The 23,119-nt window shown below is 33.0% G+C and overlaps 3 protein-coding genes across 3 annotated transcripts; all 3 read right to left on the reverse strand.

Annotated features, from left to right (window-relative positions):
* Positions 1 to 799: 799 nt before the first annotated feature.
* On the reverse strand, positions 800 to 10,792 carry LOC105163614 (uncharacterized). The gene is made up of 2 exons (XM_088882257.1): positions 9,847 to 10,792; positions 800 to 2,645 (listed from the first exon to the last, which is right to left on the reverse strand). Exons 1-2 carry the CDS (start codon positions 10,781 to 10,783, stop codon positions 1,012 to 1,014), a joined length of 2,571 nt encoding a protein of 856 aa, XP_088738383.1. The 5' UTR covers positions 10,784 to 10,792; the 3' UTR covers positions 800 to 1,011.
* A 5,732-nt stretch (positions 10,793 to 16,524) lies between these two features.
* Positions 16,525 to 17,597, reverse strand: LOC105163613 (uncharacterized). The gene has a single exon (XM_020694725.2). It carries the CDS (start codon positions 17,564 to 17,566, stop codon positions 16,769 to 16,771), a length of 798 nt encoding a protein of 265 aa, XP_020550384.1. The 5' UTR covers positions 17,567 to 17,597; the 3' UTR covers positions 16,525 to 16,768.
* A 3,073-nt stretch (positions 17,598 to 20,670) lies between these two features.
* LOC105163612 (uncharacterized) lies at positions 20,671 to 21,852 on the reverse strand. Its single transcript, XM_011082025.3, has one exon. The coding sequence runs from the start codon at positions 21,840 to 21,842 to the stop codon at positions 20,892 to 20,894; it is 951 nt and encodes a 316-aa protein (XP_011080327.1). The 5' UTR covers positions 21,843 to 21,852; the 3' UTR covers positions 20,671 to 20,891.
* Between the last annotated feature and the right edge of the window lie 1,267 nt (positions 21,853 to 23,119).

A 23,119-nucleotide genomic window follows, 5' to 3' on the forward strand; every position in this document is an offset into this window, starting at 1 on the left:
TGTGCATATGTGATATCATATAACCCTTATATATCACATGTGCAATGCATGTGATTTTTTTTGACAAAAAACTTGGTGCAGAAATAGTTATAAAAGGTAAAGTGCAAAATTTTGTAAAGTTGAGATGGTAAGTTGATAAAAAAAAATTCAGATGTCAAAGTATAGAAATGGGTATAGTTTGGATGGCAAAATATAATTTATCCCAAAAAAATTTACCAAAATCAAAAGTAGCAGATCATGACGGTGAATGCTAATGAACCATGACTATCAGTCGTTCTTTTTGCCAGTGAGGAAGAAAACAACAGTTACAGCTAAAAATTATGGTAAATAGTTTGATCATTGGTAAAATCATTACGAACGCTACAAAAAAATGACTCGATAGCTATTATCAAAAGGTTTGATGATAAAATCAGCATCAACCTAATTAGCAAGTATCTACCTAATTTAATATATATTTTAAACAATTTGTTGCTAAATTTATTAGCAAATAACTTTCTTGTATTAAATAATATAGATTAGCAAAGAGAATTTTAATTGCTAATTAATTAGTTCGACACAATTTTTTTTCGTTGCTGTCATTTTCTTGTACTGGAATATTGATTAATCGTATTAAAAAAAATTTAAATTTTTGCATCAATTATATTTAAGTAAATAGTATTGATTTGCTATAATTTTAAAACCGTCCTGATTCATAATGTACTGAATAATCTACCTTTTTTGTAGTGAATATATATAACATAAAAGTTAGAAGATAAATTTAGTCAGCAATTTGTTATTCATGTGTAAATTTATACCATGCTGCAGTGAGAATAGAAATATTCATTGCTACGAAATTAAAGAGTGATACAAAAGAATGCTTTGGACGTACATGCTTGAGGATCTACGTTGGAGACCCTATTTATTCACAAATACAAGAGTATATGAAGTAATAAGAGGAAGAATTTCAAATGAACACTTTATCATTAATATTTGCCTCCACATTCATGCTGAATAGAAGAGGCTCGTGTGGGCTTAATAGTGGTGTGATGGAGGTGGAGGTGATTTATAGTAGTACACGGGTGGAGGAGATGGAGAAGGAGGTGGTGGTGATTTATAGTAATAGCGTGGCGGTGGGGATGGAGACGGGGGTGGTGGAGACTTGTAAATGTATGGAGGTGGTGGGGATGGTGATGGTGGAGGTGGAGACTTATAAATGTACGGAGGGGGTGGTGATGGTGATGGTGGAGGAGGAGACTTGTAAACATATGGAGGTGGTGGTGATGGAGATGGCGGAGGAGGAGATTTGTAAACATATGGTGGTGGTGGTGATGGTGAAGGTGGTGGTGGAGACTTGTAAACATATGGAGGTGGTGGTGATGGAGATGGCGGAGGAGGAGATTTGTAAACATATGGTGGTGGTGGTGATGGTGAAGGTGGTGGTGGAGACTTGTAAACATATGGAGGTGGTGGTGATGGCGATGGTGGAGGAGGAGATTTGTATACATATGGGGGTGGCGGCGATGGGGAAGGTGGAGGTGGAGACTTGTAGACATATGGAGGTGGTGGTGATGGCGATGGTGGAGGAGGAGACTTGTAAACATATGGAGGTGGTGGTGATGGAGATGGCGGAGGAGGAGATTTGTAAACATATGGAGGTGGTGGTGATGGAGATGGCGGAGGAGGAGATTTGTAAACATATGGTGGTGGTGGTGGCGGTGAAGGTGGTGGTGGAGACTTGTAAACATATGGAGGTGGTGGTGATGGCGATGGTGGAGGAGGAGACTTGTACACATATGGAGGTGGTGGTGATGGTGAAGGTGGTGGGGGAGATTTATAAACATATGGAGGTGGTGGGGATGGTGAAGGTGGAGGTGGAGACTTGTAAACATAAGGAGGTGGTGGTGATGGTGATGGTGGAGGAGGGGATTTGTATACATATGGGGGTGGTGGTGACGGGGATGGTGGAGGAGGAGATTTGTATACATATGGAGGTGGTGGCGACGGGGATGGAGGGGGAGGAGATTTGTAAACATACGGAGGGGGTGGTGACGGAGATGGTGGAGGCGGAGATTTATAAATATAGGGAGGTGGTGGTGATGGCGATGGTGGAGGGGGAGATTTGTATACATATGGGGGCGGTGGCGACGGGGATGGTGGAGGAGGAGACTTGTAAATATAAGGAGGCGGTGGTGATGGTGATGGTGGAGGAGGAGACTTGTAGACATATGGAGGTGGTGGTGATGAAGATGGTGGAGGAGGAGATTTGTAGACATACGGAGGCGGTGGTGATGGAGAAGGAGGAGGTGGAGACTTATAAACATAGGGAGGTGGTGGGGATGGCGACGGCGGAGGAGGAGATTTGTATACATATGGGGGTGGTGGTGATGGAGAAGGTGGAGGTGGAGACTTATAAACATAAGGAGGTGGCGGTGATGGTGATGGCGGAGGAGGAGATTTGTAAACATAAGGAGGTGGCGGTGATGGCGATGGTGGAGGAGGAGATTTGTAAAGATATGGAGGTGGAGGTGATGGAGATGGTGGAGGTGGCGACTTATAGAAATAAGGCGGGGGAGGCGAACTGTAATAGTATGGCTTGTGCTCCCAAGTCTTCGGTAGCATGGGAGTATTTACAATAGGCTTACCATGAAAATAAGAGTCATCAGCAACTACGCTGGTAGCGATCAAGCTAAATGCTACTGCAAAGGCAAGGTGGTGCCATTGGCACGACCTCCCGAGGGTTCCCATTTTCCGGTTGCCCCGACTATGAGGATAAAAGCACTTAGAAGAAGAAGTGAAAAGGGGTGTAATGCATGGTTGTGGAATGGAAGTAGTGGTTATATAGTGATGGATTCAATGGTTGTAGTAGAGTGGAATAGTTGTTTAAGCAAGGAAGAACATGTTGGCTGCATCTTGACATATCAAGTCAACTAGAACTAGGGAAATCGTGCTTTCCCACAATACACGAACCAAGTCAAAGATTAGGAGTTGGTACGTAATATGCTACCAGACGGATGTAATAATATGTTGTTTGTAAAAACGCGTTGATTTGAACCTGTATACCAAGTGGAGGAGTTTCTGGATTTGATTATACAGCTGCTTTGTTTGATACTTGAGCGATAAAAATTTAATAAATCAAACTTGGTCATTTTTTTGTTCGATAAACTTTTACGAGCTCGAATCGATTGATACAAAAATAATAAAATATATTAAAACATATCAAGTTACTCGAGTTCGACTCATATTTAATCCAATTAAGGTGAGCTTGATTAGAACAGTATTTAAAACAAATTCATATTCAATTTTAAAATTCGATAATAACTCAAACAAACTTAAATAATAATGTGTTCTATTCGACTTGAATCATTTACAGGCCTATCTATAACTTTTTGGTGTTTTTCATTTTTTTCATGTGACATTTTTTATATTTTTTAATTATTTTGTTAATCTTTATTTTTCTCTCGTCTCAACTTCCCAATTTTCTCTTTTTCCAACTTCTATATCTCCTCTTCCAATAATTTCTCATATTTTTATTTTTCAATTTTTCAAATATTTTTTATTTATCCAATTAATATATTTAAAATAACGATTAGTTTTTTAAACTTAAAACTAATTATTACATTGAAACCTTTTTTAGTATTTTTTCAGAATGAAGTTGAAAATATTTACGGAAATATTTAATATTATATTTTATATTAATGTGACAAATAAAAGGTAAAATATATGTAAATGATTGAAATATTTATAAATAGGTATAATAACACAGTGAGATTCTCTAAGAGATTTTTTAGAGAGAGAGAGAAGATTTGAAAATATCAATCTATTTATTAACAAAAAATTATGACCATTATTTACAAATCTTTTATTGGTCAAATTAGTGTTACCTTATTGAATAATCTTGTCAATAATTAAATCCCTAGTGAACTACCTAACCAAATTATTATTTTTTGATGAAATATTAAAAAAAATTAGTGACGGTGATATATAATATTTCACCATTGAACAGAAATAAATAGTTTAGAATAAAGCTTCAATCATACACGGCCATAAGTTTATAATTAATATTTGAATAAATTACAACGATTTTTCTTCATATTTTTAACATAATTATGTATACATTCTCGTTGTTTGAAAACTTATAAATACTTGCTGATGTTTGATGAAATTATGTAATTTTTCGATGGAGGTATAAAATTGTTAACTTTGTCCTTACTATATTTTTTTATTTTTATTTTTAAAATTAAAAACTTATAAAAAAATCAAACGGGATGAATGAAATTTTTTAAAAGTTATACCATTTAGTCCATAAAAAATAAAAAGAATAAATAAAATTATAATTTTTAATTCACAAAGACATTTTGATCAGTTCACCATAAAAACTGGATGAAAACCTAACGGATTTGGCTAATTATTAGATGGTCGATAAAATTAGGAGGGTATTGATAATTTTTTAAACAGCGAAAGGACATTCATAATCATGTCAAACATCAGGGAAAGTCGTTGTAATTTACCCATAATAATTCTGACTATTAATTCTCATGGAAAAAATTAAAATAAACTTGATATAGCCATCATTAGTTCACATAATTAGACGAAAATAATATTAATTAACAACAATGATTATGAAAGAACAAATTAGGGATGATCATAGTCTAAATGCTTCGAAACTATGTGGTTTTAATACCACAACCTTAAATTATTCGTCCGTACCATATTAAAGAAATATTACATCAACCTAATTACATAAATACAATTCTTTGTAAAATTACAAGTACAGCCCATAAGGAGGTTTAGTGTAATGTATTTTCTGTCTTTCATAAAATTACAGGTTTGTTCCCCCTGAGTAGGACATTAATGTATTGCACATCAAGATATGTTTGTGTAAAATTTCACAACTAAATATAAGATGTATTTGTAACTATAATAATGAAATTTTAAGGGATATATTTGTAATTTTATAAATGGCATAGCGTTGTCAATATAATTACCTAAAAAGAAATTAGGGTAAATTTCAGTCACCTCATGATCTGACTTGAGAGTTGGCATAATTACAAATACTTCCCTAGTTTTAACCTTTATCTAACAACAAGCCCATTCGATAGGCTCCATTAGGTCTTCATTTAGCTTTTATGGTAAACTGACCAAAAATAGCATTTTGCTTTATGAATTATAATTCTATGAATTTTTTAGAATTTTAAAAATTTTATGGATTAATATTTTCTAAGAATTATTTATTTTACCCAGCCTTAGATTTTTTTTAAAAAAAATTCAACAAGGGTAAAGTAATAATTTCCACCTCACTATCAAGGAGCTACATAATTATTTTCCATTTGAGGGGGTATTGTTAATTTCTCAAACAACGAAACATATTCGTAATTATGTCAAATATCAGGAGAGTTAGATGTAATTTATCCAAGAAATTATAAATATTCTCTCAACTTAACATCATGATGCTTAAATAAGTGTTGCAAACGAGGAATTTGAGAAGCGCACAAGATCACTTTTCCACGAATACAAATATCGTCAAATAATGTGGCATGCACTTAGTGATCCTGATCGACATCCTTACATGAAATATTGTGCACTTTGGATTAATTATTGCGAGACAATGATACACTCACTAACCCTAAAAATTGAAGGGTTATTTACATTTTGTCACTCGAACTATGATCATTTTTAACTTTGGCATCTAACCTTTTTTGTGTCAACTTACCTCTCAACTTTATAAAATTTTGTACTTTGTCATTTATAACTATTTTTTAACCAAGTTTTTTTTCGAAAAAACATCACATGTAATATTTAAGGATTATGTGATGTGATATTTTTTACCTAGGCACAACATGTGATTTTTTTCAAACGAAAAATAGAAAAAATTAAGATGTCATATATGGCAAGTGTAAATTTCTTAACTTGTGATATGAGATTATGTTGACAAATTACTTATTATACAAATATTGCATCTTATCGGTACAGCTAGTTTGAGGATATTAATGTAGCAGACATGCTACCTAAACTATTTTTCTCAAAGTTCGCGGTCCAAATACCTGACTTTTGGGGTTTATAATGAAGTCAATAATTATATGTTACATGACAGAAAATATATATATGTGTTGATGTGATGGATATGTATGTCTTTATTTGAGCAGAGATCGCAATGTCCGACTTTGCTGTTATTATTTTTTAGATCAAACTTTCAATAACTATTTGAATTTGTGTATAATCATCATAAATTGGTAAGGAATTAAATAAATATTGAAAACTTCAAATCCAATAAACTTAAATGAGTTATTGTGATTAAGCTCTAATTCCCAATTATACATATTTAGAAAGAAATATGGTGTGAAATGGAGAGGGGGGAAAAAGACAAGAGAAAAAGAAACATGAGAAGCGGGGATTTAGGACGGTAAATAAATGTAGCAAGTAATAATGGAATTTGAGACTACTTTGTAACGGATTACTCTAGGGATGACATGATTGTCACAAACTCTGTCGGAAAGTGGTGGCGATGCTTTAGCCACAGTCACACAGCAGCAAGATCCACCCCAAATTTCACACGATGTTGGGGAGATGCAATTCCTTCGCAAGCTGTCGTTAAATGTGTTGTGAAATGCAAATTGTCCAATATTTGTGTGGTATTTGCAATTTACATGTTTACTCGCAATATCATGGCAAAATTTATTATTGTTTTTGGGACAGTTGACAATTGGATTTGTTCACCGTTGCAAATCCCTCAAAAAATCCTTCTTAATTTACGATGGGTTGGTGACAGTTTTTGTTGGGTTGTAATTTAGCACAAACTTTTATGGTATTTGCGACGATCTATTTGTTCGTACTAATATTCTATTGTTGCAAAAACCATCAAACAACATCGCATTATTCGCTCATGTATGTTTTTGCTATTTTGTGACAAACTCTATTGCAATTCTGAAAGCTATTTCACAACAGCACTTTTTCCGTCCCAACTCCGTCCCTGCATCCATCCCTTCATCACAAATTCTATATATTGAAATCAGTATCCTTTTTGTATTCCTATACTCTTGCAACATATTAAAACATACAAACCCTCTCTCTATATCAACCATCATAATTAAAATTTTCTTTACATCAAATTCGGAGCGTCCATAAATTGCAATCAGCACTTAATCCTTTTTTCATTTTGTGTTTATGTATGTTATATATATATGTGATGTGTTAAAAAAATAGTACGGGTTTAATGGATATGGACAATGCTTAAAGGTTGAGTCGAATCGAATACAGATTCTAAAGAGGGGCCTGCAAATAAAGACGTTAGCACTCCGACGCGCAAGTTAGTATTGAATTTGAGATTGAATAAATTCAAAAAAATAAATAAATATAATTGAAAGCGAGATATGGTGAATAAAGTCAATAAAAATTGCAAAAACATGTGATAATGTGCTTGTAGAGTGCTTAGAGAATATTTAAAGAGTGAGCGAGGTGATTTAGAGTGTAAAAGAGGTGTGAGAGACGTTAGATGGTCTCATGAAGGTGCCATCCAACCTGTATTTAGAGGAGTATCCTCCTGCGGTGGGATTCTGCACGTTCCATCTATTCTTGAGAAGAATGGATAAAGTTTGTTTGATAAGCCATAATTTGTTCTTATCTTCAGTTAGGTGTATCTTTGGATGGTCATCTTCGAATTTGGGGAACCCTTCATCAACAAGGACTCCTAACCGCTAGGGAGTCCAAGTTGCCAGGGAATTAATCCAGGGTTTTTGGGAGACCTTTCTTGTCTTCAAAAAGTCGCAGCCATCAGGGAGTCCTTCCTTACTTAGGCGGATGTGGTTTCAAGGTGGCTACTGATACCTAAGTCAATTAGATGCCACGGTGGAGTGTGGCCTGCCACGCGTGCAGCCTTTTAGGTCGAATATTTTGTTGGGCTTTAATCATTATAAAAGTAGTGGGATGTCTTGGGCCTCCTCCCTTTACCAATCTGTTCTGGGGGACACCCGCCATGGCGGCCTAATAGGTCCCTTTGGACCTCCTAGAATGTTACAAACCTCTAGTTTCTTTCTTCTTTGTATTTGATAGGGGGTCTTGTGCGACGTCTGTCTGGTTGTCAAAAAAGACCCGTTGCAAATTTTAAATTGTGACTGAGTACGTTTTTTAGAATTTTCGTTGTAATAGAATGTTTTTTCTTTTCTTTTTCATTTTCTTTTTTTGGCACTAAAGTTTATAAATATTTGTTATTAAGTATATATATTCAAATTCTTTAATATTCACATGAAACAATTATCAATAAAAGAATTTCGAATCATCCCACAATTCATTGCGTTTGAAGAATTTCTTCAGTTGAGAAGCTTAATAGCAATTTACTGCCAATTCATAAATTTTCATAGTATTAGTCTAAAATAATAGTCGGATTTCTCACATGAAAAGAAAAAAGGATTTATATCAGCAAAATACCTACTCATCTTCTTTAAAATAAAACAAATACTTAATTCTTCATGGTCTCTTTGGGGACAATCCAATCGTTTGGGCTTAACATTTCATTGTGGAGATCTTGAATTCAAAATTCATTGAAAACGAGTGAGGGTGGGTAAGATACTTAATTAATTATATATAATTTTTAAAAATAAAAAAAAATCTATATAAATATATATAAAATATTGTATATACACTATAATAGTATATATTTTTGTTAAAAATAAAATATTATGTTATATTAATAATATATATTTTTATTTAAAAAAATAAAAAAAACAAACTGATCCTCCACCTCCCACTGCCACCGCCGCCCGATCCCCTTCGCCTGTCCGACCCTGTTGCCAGCCCCCTCCCTTTTTTTCAAATCAGATTCAACAATTATTAAATAAAGGTATAAATATTATTTTATAATTAAATTAAACAATAAAAAGCAAAGCAAAAGCATGTGACAGACAAGAAATTTTGCTCCATTTTGAAAAAAAACAAATAAATAAATTACAGATTTTTTTTCATTGAGAAGTAAATTGATAATTTGTAATATCACTGGACAAATTGCATTTAATCCAATTTGTATTCGCATGCTCCCTTTTTAAGCTTCTCGTGCCGTCAAGAATCATGTAAATCCAATTTTTCTTTAACATTGTATAATTAATTTGCTTCATAGTCTTTAAATAATTCATTTTGCGGGGAAATAATAATTTTCATCCCATAATTTAGTGATTTTTCACTTTTGGTTCTATTGATTACGGAATTCTCACTTTTGGTCTAGTAATTTTTAAAAAGTAATACTTTTGGTTCCATGCCACATTTATGTTATATATTTTAACAAAAAATGGAATGTAGTTATTAGAGCCATTACATTTTTTTGTCACATATATTACAGAATTCTCATTTTTTATCTCGTAACTTTAAAAAAGTAGCACTTTTGGTCCCATGTACTTAACGGCCGTGTGGCCTTTTTCATTAAATATCTAATGAAAAATGTGCCATTGCATCAAAACGGCTATTTTTTTACTACAAGATCAAAAGAGAGGATTCCATAATAAATGAGATCGAAAGTGAAAAAGTTATAAGTTACAAGAAAAACCGGAGGAACAAAGAAAAAAAGGATAAACCAAAACCAATTTACATTCAGAAAATAAATGGGAGGAGTTTTCCACAGAAAGAGAACAGCCATTGATACACGAAAACTGATGAAGAGGAACCATAATTGAATTTTCATTAATTTCGACAAAAAGAAAAGATACGACAAAGGTTAGAGGAAAAAGAATGACAATACAGCAGGAATCTCATCAACCTTTGCTTATTAATTTGAATTAAAGAGAAGCAAAGGATATTGAACATGAAAGGACAAAACTCTGATACAAATTTAGGCATTTTGACGCAAACTGGAATAGAACAAGAGTCGGTTGTTGGCTTAATAACCCTTTGGAGGCGGAGGAGGTGAGTTGTAGTAGTAAGGCGGGGGTGGTGATGGTGATGGAGGTGGTGGAGAAGTATAGTAGTATGGTGGAGGAGGTGAGGGAGATGGTGGAGGTGGTGAGTTGTAGTGATATGGCGGTGGTGGTGAAGGTGACGGTGGAGGTGGTGACTTGTAGTAGTATGCAGGAGGTGGTGGTGGAGGGGACTTGTAATAATATTTCGGATGTTCTACATGCTTTGGAGGTGGTGGCGAGCTGTAATAGTATTTTGGTGGTGGTGGCGACTTGTAATAATATTTGGGTTGCTCTACATGCTTTGGAGGTGGTGGTGACTTGTAAGAATATGCCGGTGGTGGAGGGGAGCTGTAATAGTACTTCTTTGATGGTGGTGGAGGAGATTTATAATAATATTTCGGATGTTCTACGTATTTTGGAAGTTGTGGCAACTTGATAGAATATGGCGGTGGTGGAGGTGAGCTGTAGTAGTACTTCTTCGGTGGTGGAGGTGAGCTGTAGTAGTACTTCTTCGGTGGTGGTGGTGGAGATTTGTAGTAATACTTGGGATGTTCTACGTGCGTCGGAAGTTGTGGCAACTTAACAGAATATGGCGGTGGTGGAGGTGACCTGTAGTAGTACTTCTTCAATGGTGGTGGTGGAGATTTATAATAATACTTGGGATGTTTGACGTGCTTCGGAAGTTGTGGCAACTTGACAGAATATGACGGTGGTGGAGGTGAGTTGTAGTAGTACTTGGATGGTGGTGGCGGAGGCGATTTGTATAAATAAGGCAAATGCTTATGGTAAGGCTTGGGGTGGTGCTTTGGCAGTATTGAAGGATAAACATAGGGTTTATTTGCAGCCACCTGAGTGGCTGCAATGAAAAATGCCAAAGCAGTACATATGAATAAGGGGAAATGCCCTGGTTTTAGTAGGCTTCCCATTGTTGATTGGAGAACAGATTGAGTTGTGTAAAATGGAGCTATGCCTAATCCCTTATATACTGATTGCCTACACAAATTCTGCCTGTAATGAACAGTATTTTAATTGAAGTACATATATAATTAATGATAATTGAAGTACATATATAATTAATGATGGGAGACTACTTCCATTAGAGACTTTTCTTTGCTCTATGCACAGATGTGATTGCAACTAAGTTGCACCATCATTATGAGCTCCACTTAAATAATTATTTGAAAAGTCAGAACTTCAATATAAATCAATGAAGGTTTATACATCCAAAATCGTGCTCCCACGGAAGAACTAATTTTAGCTTTATATCACCATTTTTATTTTGTGTAAATTACACTTAAACCCTTCTAAAAATATAAAATTACACCTCTCCTGAAAAGCTTTTAGAATTATACTTGGACACCCTTCGATAATTTTTGTCTACAGTTATATCCCTTCCGTCAGGTATGGACGAAAAATATTGACGTCAACCAAAAATTTATATAAACTTTTAGTTTTACTCCGCATTTAATATCTCATATAATTTAACATTACTAAAATCATTCCTAATTTTTTAATTTTATAATTTTTTTATAATTTATTAATATATTTAATAAATTTGAATAAATAAATAAATTTATACATTTTAATAAATTTTTATTTATATTTAAATTAATTTAATGAAATTTTAATTAATCTTATCTATGAATTTAATTAATTGAATAAATATAAAATAATAGAATTTAATAAATATTATGAAATATGAATTATTAAAAAAATTATATTAATATAAAAAAGTATTTAATTATAAAAATAAAAAAAAATATAAAACGTAATCTAAACGCTCCTCGTTAGCGTCCTAATTCTTGCCCGGTCCGTCGGAGGCAGTGCTGTAGTCAACAAGAAGGCCCGCATCTCCCTCATCATGGCCATCATGTTGTCCATCGTTGCCTCAAGGCGGCCAATGCGGTCCTCCATGGTTGGGTTTGGCATTGGTGGTGGCCGGTGGCAGTAGGGGTGGCGATGGTGATGTGAATATGCGGTTCGAGACGTGGGCCTCGGAACCAAGGCCGAATACTCGATCCTTGTTCTTGCCCCTTACAGCCAGCCATATCTGCTGCTCCGTCATCGCCAGCGAAGCCTCGGATTCGGTGGGGGCATGAGGTCGTTGGTCGTGGGCTGAGGCTGATGATTCTCTAGTATCTTCTGGAACATCTCCTGCAAAACAAACAAAATTGTTAATAATTTAGCTACTTACCACCACTTTCCCCGCCCTCAGCCTATTCCAACCCCCGTCCTCTTTCTTCTTCTAGCAACGCTCGAATAATTCCATTTGCTTCGGCGACCGACCGAGCTCTATCTCCTGTACAAGAAAAAAACTATTAATTAGTATCATATTTAAAAATAATAATTTAACAGACAAATACTATTGTTTATTTACCAACTTGCTCTTGTGCATGCCAATTGAGGAAGACCCCTCCCCTCGCTACACAGTCGAGGACGCCATGGGGTTCCTTGCCTGGTTTGCCTTATTCTTGGAGGACTCTTACTGAAAGTCCTCGTTGGCCCAGTACGCCTGGAACTGGAGTCAGACCTCGTTGGTCAGTCATAGTGGCCTGTTCAAGTTGGACTGGGCAACGGAAAAAGTCTTTCGGATGTAATTTTCGGCTCACATGTGGATGACCCGGAACATGGACTCATCGTTACAGTCTCACCAGTTGGTCATCTATTGTAATAAAAATTAAATAAAATATTAGTAAAATAAACTAAACAAATAGATTATTAAATAAAACTTTAATTTAAAATTGATTATCTTCGTGATCTCGAACCAGAAATGCTGGTATTGTGGTGCACCTACCTCAGACACGGCCAAGGGTGGGGCAAATGTCCCTGCATGACCGCATTAATGCTCTCGTGGAACCGGCAGTAAGACCTTAAATTAATTTTATATTAAACATTTAATATTTTCAAGATAAAATAATTAATAATAAAAAAATAAGGTAAACAAACTTACCTCGTGTCATCAAGGCTGATGTATTGCCGCACTAATGGTGGGGGGACTAATGGTGGTGGTGGAGCAGCCGCCGCTGTGGAAAGCTGCTGTAACGCGTCATCCGCAGTCATATATCCAACTCAAGATGTACTAGCATCATCTGGTGAGGGGCGGGGGACGGTGTGGGCAGGTCGAAGGGATGTTTCCCCAACCCAGGAAGCATTTGACTGTACTGGTGGAAGTGGAAGTGGCGGGCCACGACCACGCCCTCAACCACACAGTTGAAGGGGCTCACCACTAGATATTATCTACACAAATTAGTTAAAGTATTAGTCTAAATTTTTTTATTATTGACATTAATATGTTAATAAAAAAGAATATATTAATTTTTTTATTGTGTAAAAATGTTAATATTGAGAAAATTGGTCTAGATTAATTGTGTAATTATTTACATTATTATGTAAAAATGTTAGTATATATTGGGAATTGTTCTAATTTATTTTAATTTTTTTATTATTATTTAAAAATATTAATATTGGAAAAATTGATCTAAATTAATTTTGTGATTATGTACATTATTATATAAAAATATTAGCAGCCATATTGGGAAAATTGTTCTAATTTATTTCAAATTTTTTATTATTATATAAAAATATATTTATGTGAATATTGTTTAATATTGGCAAATTAGTTTAAATTAATTTTGTGATTATTTAGACTATTATGCAAAAATGTATTATTGAGAATATTGTTCCAATTTTTCTATTATTATGTAAAAATTTATTAATGTGAATATTTTTTAATATTTGGAAAAATTGATCAAAATTAATATTGGAATAATTTAAACTATTATGTAAAAATGTATTATTGGGAATATTGTTTCAATTAATTTTTTTTATTTTTTTATTATTATGTAACAAAATATTAATCTGAATAATGTTCCAATATTTGTGATTATTTACATTTATTGTGTAAAAATATTGTTAATATTGCATAAATTGTTCCAAAATTCATTATTAATGTGATTATTATGCAAAATTTTATTAAAATGCATAAATTTAACATAAATTGCATAAATTACACATAAATTGTATAAATTGCATAAATCACACATGTATCACATAACTTATTAAATTGCATAAATTCCACAAAATTTAAATTGCACATAAATTGTATAAATTGCTTAAATTACACATGTATTGCATAAATTTATTAAATTGTATAATTACACATAAATTGCATAAATTTACAAAAAATCAGAAAAAGTTTTAAAAAATTAAGAAACTTTTGAAAATAAAAAATGTACATAAAAATAATAAAAATTATTTTCAGAATAGCTTCTGAAAATATTTTTAGATTATTTTCCAAAAATTTAACAGAATTTTTTTTCAGAAAATATTTTCAAAATATGTTTTAATGAAATCTTACAAAATTTTGTAAGAAAATTTTGTAAAAAAATGGAGGGGGGGGGGGGTGTTTAACCAAAAAAAAGGGTGGGGGGACGGGTTTAACCAAAAGGGAGGGGGGTGGGAAGGAGGGAAGAAGAGAAAACTTCCGGTAGTATACGAATGAGGAAGAAGGAGGAAGGTGAGAAAAAAATTCTGCTAAGTGTTGTATATATATTAATTTTTTAAACAGGCTTTGGAACGGTTAGTTTTAGATAAATCGTTACCATTCCTAACGAGTAAAACGACATCGATTTTGTTGACGAGCATTTATTAAAAAATCATTCCTATATAGTAATTGTTCCAAAATATGGTTTCCAACGAAACAAAACGGTGTCGTTTTTTATGATCTTAGCAAGACGTTCCTAAATATAAAAAAATCATTCCTAATAATGTCTCAAAATAAAGTTTTCAAAAAATTAAGAAAAATATATAGGAAAAACACGTCCCAAACATGTTAATGATCACAAAAAAAATAGACCAACAAATAATTAAGGCAATTGGAAATATATAATGTTACGAATAAAATTGATAAATGTTTAAAAGATCAAGTATATTTGTATGTACAGAATTGTTAGTTTTACATAGATGTAAATAGCATCTTATATTATTGTATTGAATCACGTAATCAGACCATTGGATATTATTAAATCGACAAAGTACTACATTCGATGATGTTTTGGATATTTTTGTTATACAGATGCTGAGATATCGTATCTGATATATAATTAATGATGTTAAAAACGATGCAATTGTCAAACAACAAAGAAATACTTGTAATTATATCAAACTTCATATATGGGAGCTTGACGCAATTTATCTTAATTTAGTAATTAGGGGTAAAAAAGACCATGTACATTCCAAAACTGCCAAACTACTACAAAAATTATAAGTGAAGTACACTGCCCAGAGGAGGGGTCCCTGCTTCAGTAACTAAGATGTCGGGGAGCTTTTTTCAGTTTTCTCTTATATATATAGTAGTCGTTGTGCACGCCTTCCTACTTGCATATAATAAATAATTATTTATATTTTAAAATATATTATAAATAAAAATAAATATATAAATCGATACATTATATTTTAAAAAAATAACTAAATAAATAAAATAAAACTAATTTAGAGATATTATCAGACAAAATTAATGTGAGTGAAATTTTCATATTATATAGATAGATAGTATAGAATCTATAGATAATATAGATGAGATCATGACTAAAAAGAGATTGAGTATGGGTGGTTGAAAATATATAATGACCTCTCTGGTAATTTAAAAAATAGTAAATTACAACTACCTTCCAAAAGGTTTGACATAACTAGGAATATCCCCTTATTGTTTGAAAAATTATAAATAGTTTTATGATGTTTGATGAAATTATATAATCCTTGGATGGAGGTATAAGATTGTCAACTTTGACTTTACTGTATCTTTTTTATTTTTTTTAAAAGAATAAAAGATTTATAAAAAAAGTCAAACATATATAATGACCTTTTTGGTAATTTAAAAAATAGTAAATTACAATTACCTTCCCAGAGGTTTGGCATAACTAGGAATATCCTCTTGTTATTTGAAAAATTATAAATACTTTTATGATGTTTGATGAAATTATATAATCCTTGGATGGAGGTATAAGATTGTCAACTTTGACCTTACTCTATCTTTTTATTTTTTTTAAAAGAATAAAAGACTTATAAAAAAAGTCAAACAGGATGGATGAAAAAAATTTAAAAATTATAAAAAAAAATTATCCACTTAGTCCACAAAAAAAATAAATAAAATTATAATTCTTAATCCACAAGGGCATTTCGATCAGTTCACCATAAAAAATGGATGAAAACCTAATGGATTGGGCTAATTGTTAGACGGCCGTTAAAAGCTGGGGGTATTGATAATTTTTCAAACAACAAGGAGGTATTCGTAATAATGTCAAATCTCAAGGGAAGTTGTTGTAATTAATTCTTTAAAAGATTGGCGTCGCGGTATAAGTAACAGCTAGTGTGAGTGAAAATGGAGTTTGCTTTTTATATAGTATAGGAAAAATGCAAGCAACCCCTTGATATGACGATTGAGCAAATTATTCCCTCATAAAAAAAATAATAAGAGCAATTTACCTCCCTATATTTTTTATAATATAGTAATCTCACCCCTTATTTTTTAAAATAAAATAATTTACCTCCATTACTCATTTATAATATTACCAAGGCCAAATTACATTAAGCCCTTTAGAGGGGGTTTTTGTGCCCTTTTCTAATTGAACTGCGGGTAACTTGGATTTGTGTAATGCAATAATCAAACCAGAACTGAATTTTCATTAAATGTGGATGAGAGGAAAAGATACAACCAAAGGTTAGAGTAAAATTAAAGAATAAAAACACAGCAAAGGAATTCATAAACCCTTTGCTTATTTAACTTTCCAAGTACACTGTTTGAATTAACAAAAAGTTAAGGACATTGAACATATATGATACCACAAACTCCGATACAAATTTATGTATCTTGGCGCAAATTGGAATAGAACAAGAGTTGGTTGTTGGCTTAATTAATAACCCTTTGGAGGCGGAGGAGGTGAGTTGTAGTAGTAAGGCGGCGGTGGTGATGGTGATGGAGGTGGTGGAGAGGTATAGTAGTATGGTGGAGGAGGTGAGGGAGATGGTGGAGGTGGTGAGTTGTAGTGATATGGCGGTGGTGGTGAAGGTGACGGTGGAGGTGGTGACTTGTAGTAGTATGCAGGAGGTGGTGGTGGAGGGGACTTGTAATAATATTTCGGATGTTCTACATGCTTTGGAGGTGGTGGCGAGCTGTAATAGTATTTTGGTGGTGGTGGCGACTTGTAATAATATTTGGGTTGCTCTACATGCTTTGGAGGTGGTGGTGACTTGTAAGAATATGCCGGTGGTGGAGGGGAGCTGTAATAGTACTTCTTTGGTGGTGGTGGAGGAGATTTATAATAATATTTCGGATGTTCTACGTATTTTGGAAGTTGTGGCAACTTGACAGAATATGGCGGTGGTGGAGGTGAGCTGTAGTAGTACTTCTTCGGTGGTGGTGGTGGAGATTTGTAGTAATACTTGGGATGTTCTACGTGCTTCGGAAATTGTGGCAACTTAACAGAATATGGCGGTGGTGGAGGTGAGCTGTAGTAGTACTTGGATGGTGGTGGCGGAGGCGATTTGTATAAATAAGGCAAATGCTTATGGTAAGGCTTGGGGTGGTGCTTTGGCAGTATTGAAGGATAAACATAGGGCTTATTTGCAGCCACCTGAATAGCTGCAATGAAAAATGCGAAAGCAGTACATATGAGTAAGGGGAAATGCCCTTGTTTTAGTAGGCTTGCCATTCTTGATTGGAGAACAGATTGAGTTGTGCAAAATGAAGCAATGCCTAATCCCTTATATACTGATTGCCTACACTATCTCTGCCTGTAGTGACAGTATTTAATTGCAGCTTGCAGGTATTTGAATTGATTACTTCCTGTGTTATATTGAATTGCATAGTGATCGGAGACTACTTTTTTAGTCCTCTAATTTAGGATGGTGACATTTTTTATGTAAGGTCTTAGAGGACTGAATAACATAACTTTGGTATAAATTAATTTTCACAATTTAGTGTAGTAATTTTAAACTTTTACAATTTCACTCTTTTTCCGGCACTACAAGAAATATAATTAATTTAATCATGGCTAATTGTCATGATTAATAATAAATAGTTGTGGCAAATAATTTTTTATCATAGTCACACAATAGTTGTCAGTTGTGGTTTTTTCGAGGATAGCTAAAATATGCCATGACAAATATTTTTACCATGACTTTTAGTTGTAGCAAATATTTTTTTCATGATAGAAAAGTTAATTTTTTTTTTTTTGCATCGATTTAATTTAATCATGGTTAATAATAGTTACTTACCACGATTTTTAGTCATAGCAATTTAACCAATTAATAGTAATTTTTTTTACAGTGCAGCCAAATTTATCGAAAAATTGCATGTAAGTTACACATAACTCAATTAAATTGAAAATCGATGGAAAAGGACTAAAATTGCTAAAATTTTAAAAAAAATAATCAAACTAAATTACAGAAATCAATTCGCACAAGACAAAAAATACAATTCTCTAATTTCCATCACTAAAATTGCATTTTTCCCCCTATTTCCATTAGGGACTTTTCCTTGCTCTATACATGTAAAGATGTGAGAGCAAGTAAGTTGCAACATGATTATGAGTTTGGGTTCATGGTTGCTCGTTCTACTTAAATAAATTGAAAACTCGGACTTTTATTTTAAATTAAGGAAGGTTTTCTACATTCGAAATCGTGCTTTCACATACGCTAATTTCAATCCTATATATGTCACTATGATTTTTTTATTTTTTTATATAATTTTTTTTATAATTGAAGAATACTTGCAGCTTGATGTATTGGTTCAGTCGTTTTTGTTCAATCTCCTGTATATATTCTCTCGCCAACTTTCTGTCTCCAACCTCCACGTCTCTTTGACCTTGTTTGGCTGGCCAAAAGTGGGTATATAGAAAAGTGAAAATAGTTAACGAGTTCTATTTCAGTTAGTGAAGTTGATGCTTTATAATTTTAGAGGTCATGGATTCGAACCCCAGCAATGTGTGGGACGTTGTTTTACTGCATAATAGGTGTTGTCTTTTTACTATAATAGTAGTTGTTGTTTAAATATAATTTATATAATATTGTTGATCAGGATATGATTATTGTATTTGTCTATCTTAGACATAGATATTCGACGTGAGTTATTGTAATCGATTTATTTCAAATAATAAGAATAATTTATTATCTTCACCTCAAAAAAAAAGTAAATTACAGAAAAAAAGTTTGGTTTTTGTTATAGAGAATAGACCGAGGAGAGTATAAAATTGGCGAAAAAGTGAAAGTCTTTGGTCAAAAGAATAAAAAAGTATATATTTTATTTTTATTTATTCTATTACACATACCTATATCTTTTCTAACATTTTTGCTTTCTTTTTCTTGCTAAAAAGACCAGCTCAAAGATAACCATATAAAAAATATATTTATTTTTGTTTGATGAATAATTTTATTAATAAGTTTTTAATTTTTAGTAATTTAAAATTATTTTAGTATAATATCAACTTTTTTATTTGCTTGTACAAATGAAGAAAATTTCCGAAACAACGAGAGGTATTAATACCCTCTTGCTTTTAGCTGACATCCAACAAGTAGTCCAATCTTTTAGTTTCTGTTAGTTTTCACCCATTTTTTGTAGGAAAACTAATCAAGATGCCCTTCTGAATTATAAATTACAATTTTACTTATTTTAAAAAATATTAAAAAAATTTATGGACTAGGTTGATAAATTTTACAATTTTTCTACTTTCTACATCCACCTCGTCTGAATTTTTTTTATTTTTTGCAACTTTTCAATCTAAAACAAATTAAAAAAATATATAATAAAGGCAAAATTAACAATTTCGGACCTCCATCGAAAGATTACATCAGGGGGAATTGGTCATTTTTAAATTAAGATAAGGAGTATTCATAATTATACTAAAAATTTTAATAGAACTTTTTGTAATTTACCCAAATATTACATATATTTCTTCTATTATTTATGTTTGACTTCATATGATGCATAATTATATTTATTCTTGTGTGTATATGAAAAATATAATATATGTGAATACCAAACAGCTAGAATAAAAATATACATATAAAACGTATAAATTAAATAAATATAATAACATGAAACTAGTCAATAATTCATGACTTCAGTATATAAAAAGTTAAAAATATAATTGAATTATTTTTTTCATTTTTCAAAAGCTAAATATGCATGCATAAATTCGTAAAAGAATAAATCTTCAAGACAATCAGCCAAGTGTTCACAGCGATGCTGATTTTGGTCGTATGTTATTTGTTGGCTTTTTTTATGATTGTGAAACAGAATTCATCAAGTATTGGATTGTATTTTTCATCAACAGAAAACATATATATATATATATATATATATATATATGTGGTGCAAGGACTGAGATCATCATTACTAGCTCTAATCTTTTTAATTCTCATTAGAATGCCACTTTCACCATAAACTTAAAAATAATTATTATTCTCTACTCTACAAATCACTACGGCTTAATAACCATAATAAATAAATATTATCTATTACGATCGGATAAAACCGATGAGAAACTTAAGTTTTGATCATAATTAATTAATATTTGTTATAATTTTATCTATGGCAAAATATTTACCACAGCTTCTAACTTTAGCAAATTCTTGGGCCTTACTTGCAGAAACAATGACTGATAGTCAATTTGCACAATCATAATTAATTAGTATCTATCACAATTATTTACTTTTAAGTATGATAATTAACTATAATTAAAAATAATAGGACCATAAGGAAATGAAACAGGAACAGTAACAGCTAATCCCCTAGAACATATTAAAAGAGAACATATAGTTGAATTTCCATTAAATGTTGGTAAAACGAAAAGATACAGAAAAAACAATGAAATAGCAAGGATCTCACACAGCTCCTTGCTTATTTAATTTTCCAAATATAATCTATTCAATTAACAAAAAGTTCAGCACATCAAAGATGAAAGCATACTCTCATGCATAAAAATTTAGGTGTTCCGGTGCAAATTAGAATAGAACAAAAGTCTGGCTGGTATAAGCTTAATAACCCTTTGGAGGAGGAGGTGAGCTGTAGTAGTACGGCGGCGGAGGTGGTGGTGGTGATGGGGGTGGTGGAGAAGTATAGTAGTATGGTGGAGGAGGTGAGGGAGATGGTGGAGGTGGTGAGTTGTAGTGGTATGGTGGTGGTGGTGAAGGTGATGGTGGAGGTGGTGACTTGTAATAGTATGCAGGAGGTGGTGGTGGTGGAGGAGACTTGTAATAATATTTCGGATGTTCTACATACTTTGGAGGTGGTGGCGAGCTGTAATAGTATTTTGGTGGTGGTGGTGGCGACTTGTAATAATATTTGGGTTGCTCTACATGCTTTGGAGGTGGTGGTGACTTGTAAGAATATGCCGGTGGTGGAGGGGAGCTGTAATAGTACTTCTTTGGTGGTGGTGGAGGAGATTTATAATAATATTTCGGATGTTCTACGTATTTTGGAAGTTGTGGCAACTTGATAGAATATGGCGGTGGTGGAGGTGAGCTGTAGTAGTACTTCTTCGGTGGTGGAGGTGAGCTGTAGTAGTACTTCTTCGGTGGTGGTGGTGGAGATTTGTAGTAATACTTGGGATGTTCTACGTGCGTCGGAAGTTGTGGCAACTTAACAGAATATGGCGGTGGTGGAGGTGACCTGTAGTAGTACTTCTTCAATGGTGGTGGTGGAGATTTATAATAATACTTGGGATGTTTGACGTGCTTCGGAAGTTGTGGCAACTTGACAGAATATGACGGTGGTGGAGGTGAGTTGTAGTAGTACTTGGATGGTGGTGGCGGAGGCGATTTGTATAAATAAGGCAAATGCTTATGGTAAGGCTTGGGGTGGTGCTTTGGCAGTATTGAAGGATAAACATAGGGTTTATTTGCAGCCACCTGAGTGGCTGCAATGAAAAATGCCAAAGCAGTACATATGAATAAGGGGAAATGCCCTGGTTTTAGTAGGCTTCCCATTGTTGATTGGAGAACAGAATGAGTTGTGTAAAATGGAGCTATGCCTAATCCCTTATATACTGATTGCCTACACAAATTCTGCCTGTAATGAACAGTATTTTAATTGAAGTACATATATAATTAATGATAATTGAAGTACATATATAATTAATGATGGGAGACTACTTCCATTAGAGACTTTTCTTTGCTCTATGCACAGATGTGATTGCAACTAAGTTGCACCATCATTATGAGGCTCCACTTACAGAAGATAAAAAATAGAATTTTTAGAGAATATGGCACAGAATTTTTACTTTTGATCCCATAACTTTCAAAAAATAGCACTTTTGTTCCCAAGCACTTAACAGCCACGTGGCCTTTTCCATTAAACATCTAACAGAAAGGTATCATGGGACCAAAACTGCTACTTCTTTAAAGTTACGGGGCCAAAAGTGAGAATTCCGTAATCGATGGGATCAAAAATGAAAAGACCAAAGTTACGAGACGAAAAATGCAATTTTCCCTCGATCTATGTTATAGTAAAAAATTCTTATTCGGATTAAATTTAATCGAACCAATTCAATCACAGAGCAATTATGCAATTATGATACACTTTCTATATTATTGGTCATTTTTCCTAAATTGTACACTAATTACAGAACAAGTATATTACGCTTGCCATATTATTGGTTCAAATTCGACCGAATTAAGTTCCAACTAATTAAAATTTCCTGCAATATCATTAGTTAGAAATTCGTTCGGCCAAGAAAAAATAAATGTATTTTTGCAGTATGCTTAGTAATATGATTCAATGACTTTTATTTTTATACATTACTCTATTGATGTGGTGATTTATGGGTTAATGAATTTTTTTCTTATTATTTTTGTCACTTATTACTAAGATTATTCACAACTATTTATTTTATAAATAATTTGAAAAAGGTAGCACATTTAATCCAATTTCTATTAAAAATGTTATTTTTGTCGGTAAAGGAAAAATTGTAATGTGTTATGTATGTACCTTTTTCGAATAAAAATAGTATTTTTCGAAAAAGGTGAGATCTGGACGGAAATAGTATTTTTCGAAAAAGGTGTTGCTTTTATCGAAAAATATTATTTTTATTCGAAAAAGGTGAGATCTGGACGGAAAGGGATCCATAGCAAGGTTTTAAAAGAAAACTTAGAAATTGAATGCAAATGTAACAAGATGCAAATGGCATTCGTTGTCGTAGAAGATAAAAGCAACACCTCACTTCTTCTACGTTCAAAATGGAAGTAAAATATGTTCTATCGTGATA

The sequence above is a fragment of the Sesamum indicum genome, linkage group LG6 (assembly GCF_026168435.1).
Source record: "Sesamum indicum cultivar Baizhima isolate 11 linkage group LG6, ASM2616843v1, whole genome shotgun sequence".
NCBI classification, from domain to species: domain Eukaryota; kingdom Viridiplantae; phylum Streptophyta; class Magnoliopsida; order Lamiales; family Pedaliaceae; genus Sesamum; species Sesamum indicum.

Coding starts and splice junctions, on each gene's coding strand:
- LOC105163614 (XM_088882257.1), bottom strand. CDS start 10,783: ATGGGAAGCCTACTAAAACCAGGGCATTTCCCCTTATTCATATGTACT. Junction 2,646..9,846: donor ACCTCCTCCGCCTCCAAAGG/GTTATTAAGCCA, acceptor CTACCAGCGTAG/TTGCTGATGACTCTTATTTT.
- LOC105163613 (XM_020694725.2), bottom strand. CDS start 17,566: ATGGCAAGCCTACTAAAACAAGGGCATTTCCCCTTACTCATATGTACT.
- LOC105163612 (XM_011082025.3), bottom strand. CDS start 21,842: ATGGGAAGCCTACTAAAACCAGGGCATTTCCCCTTATTCATATGTACT.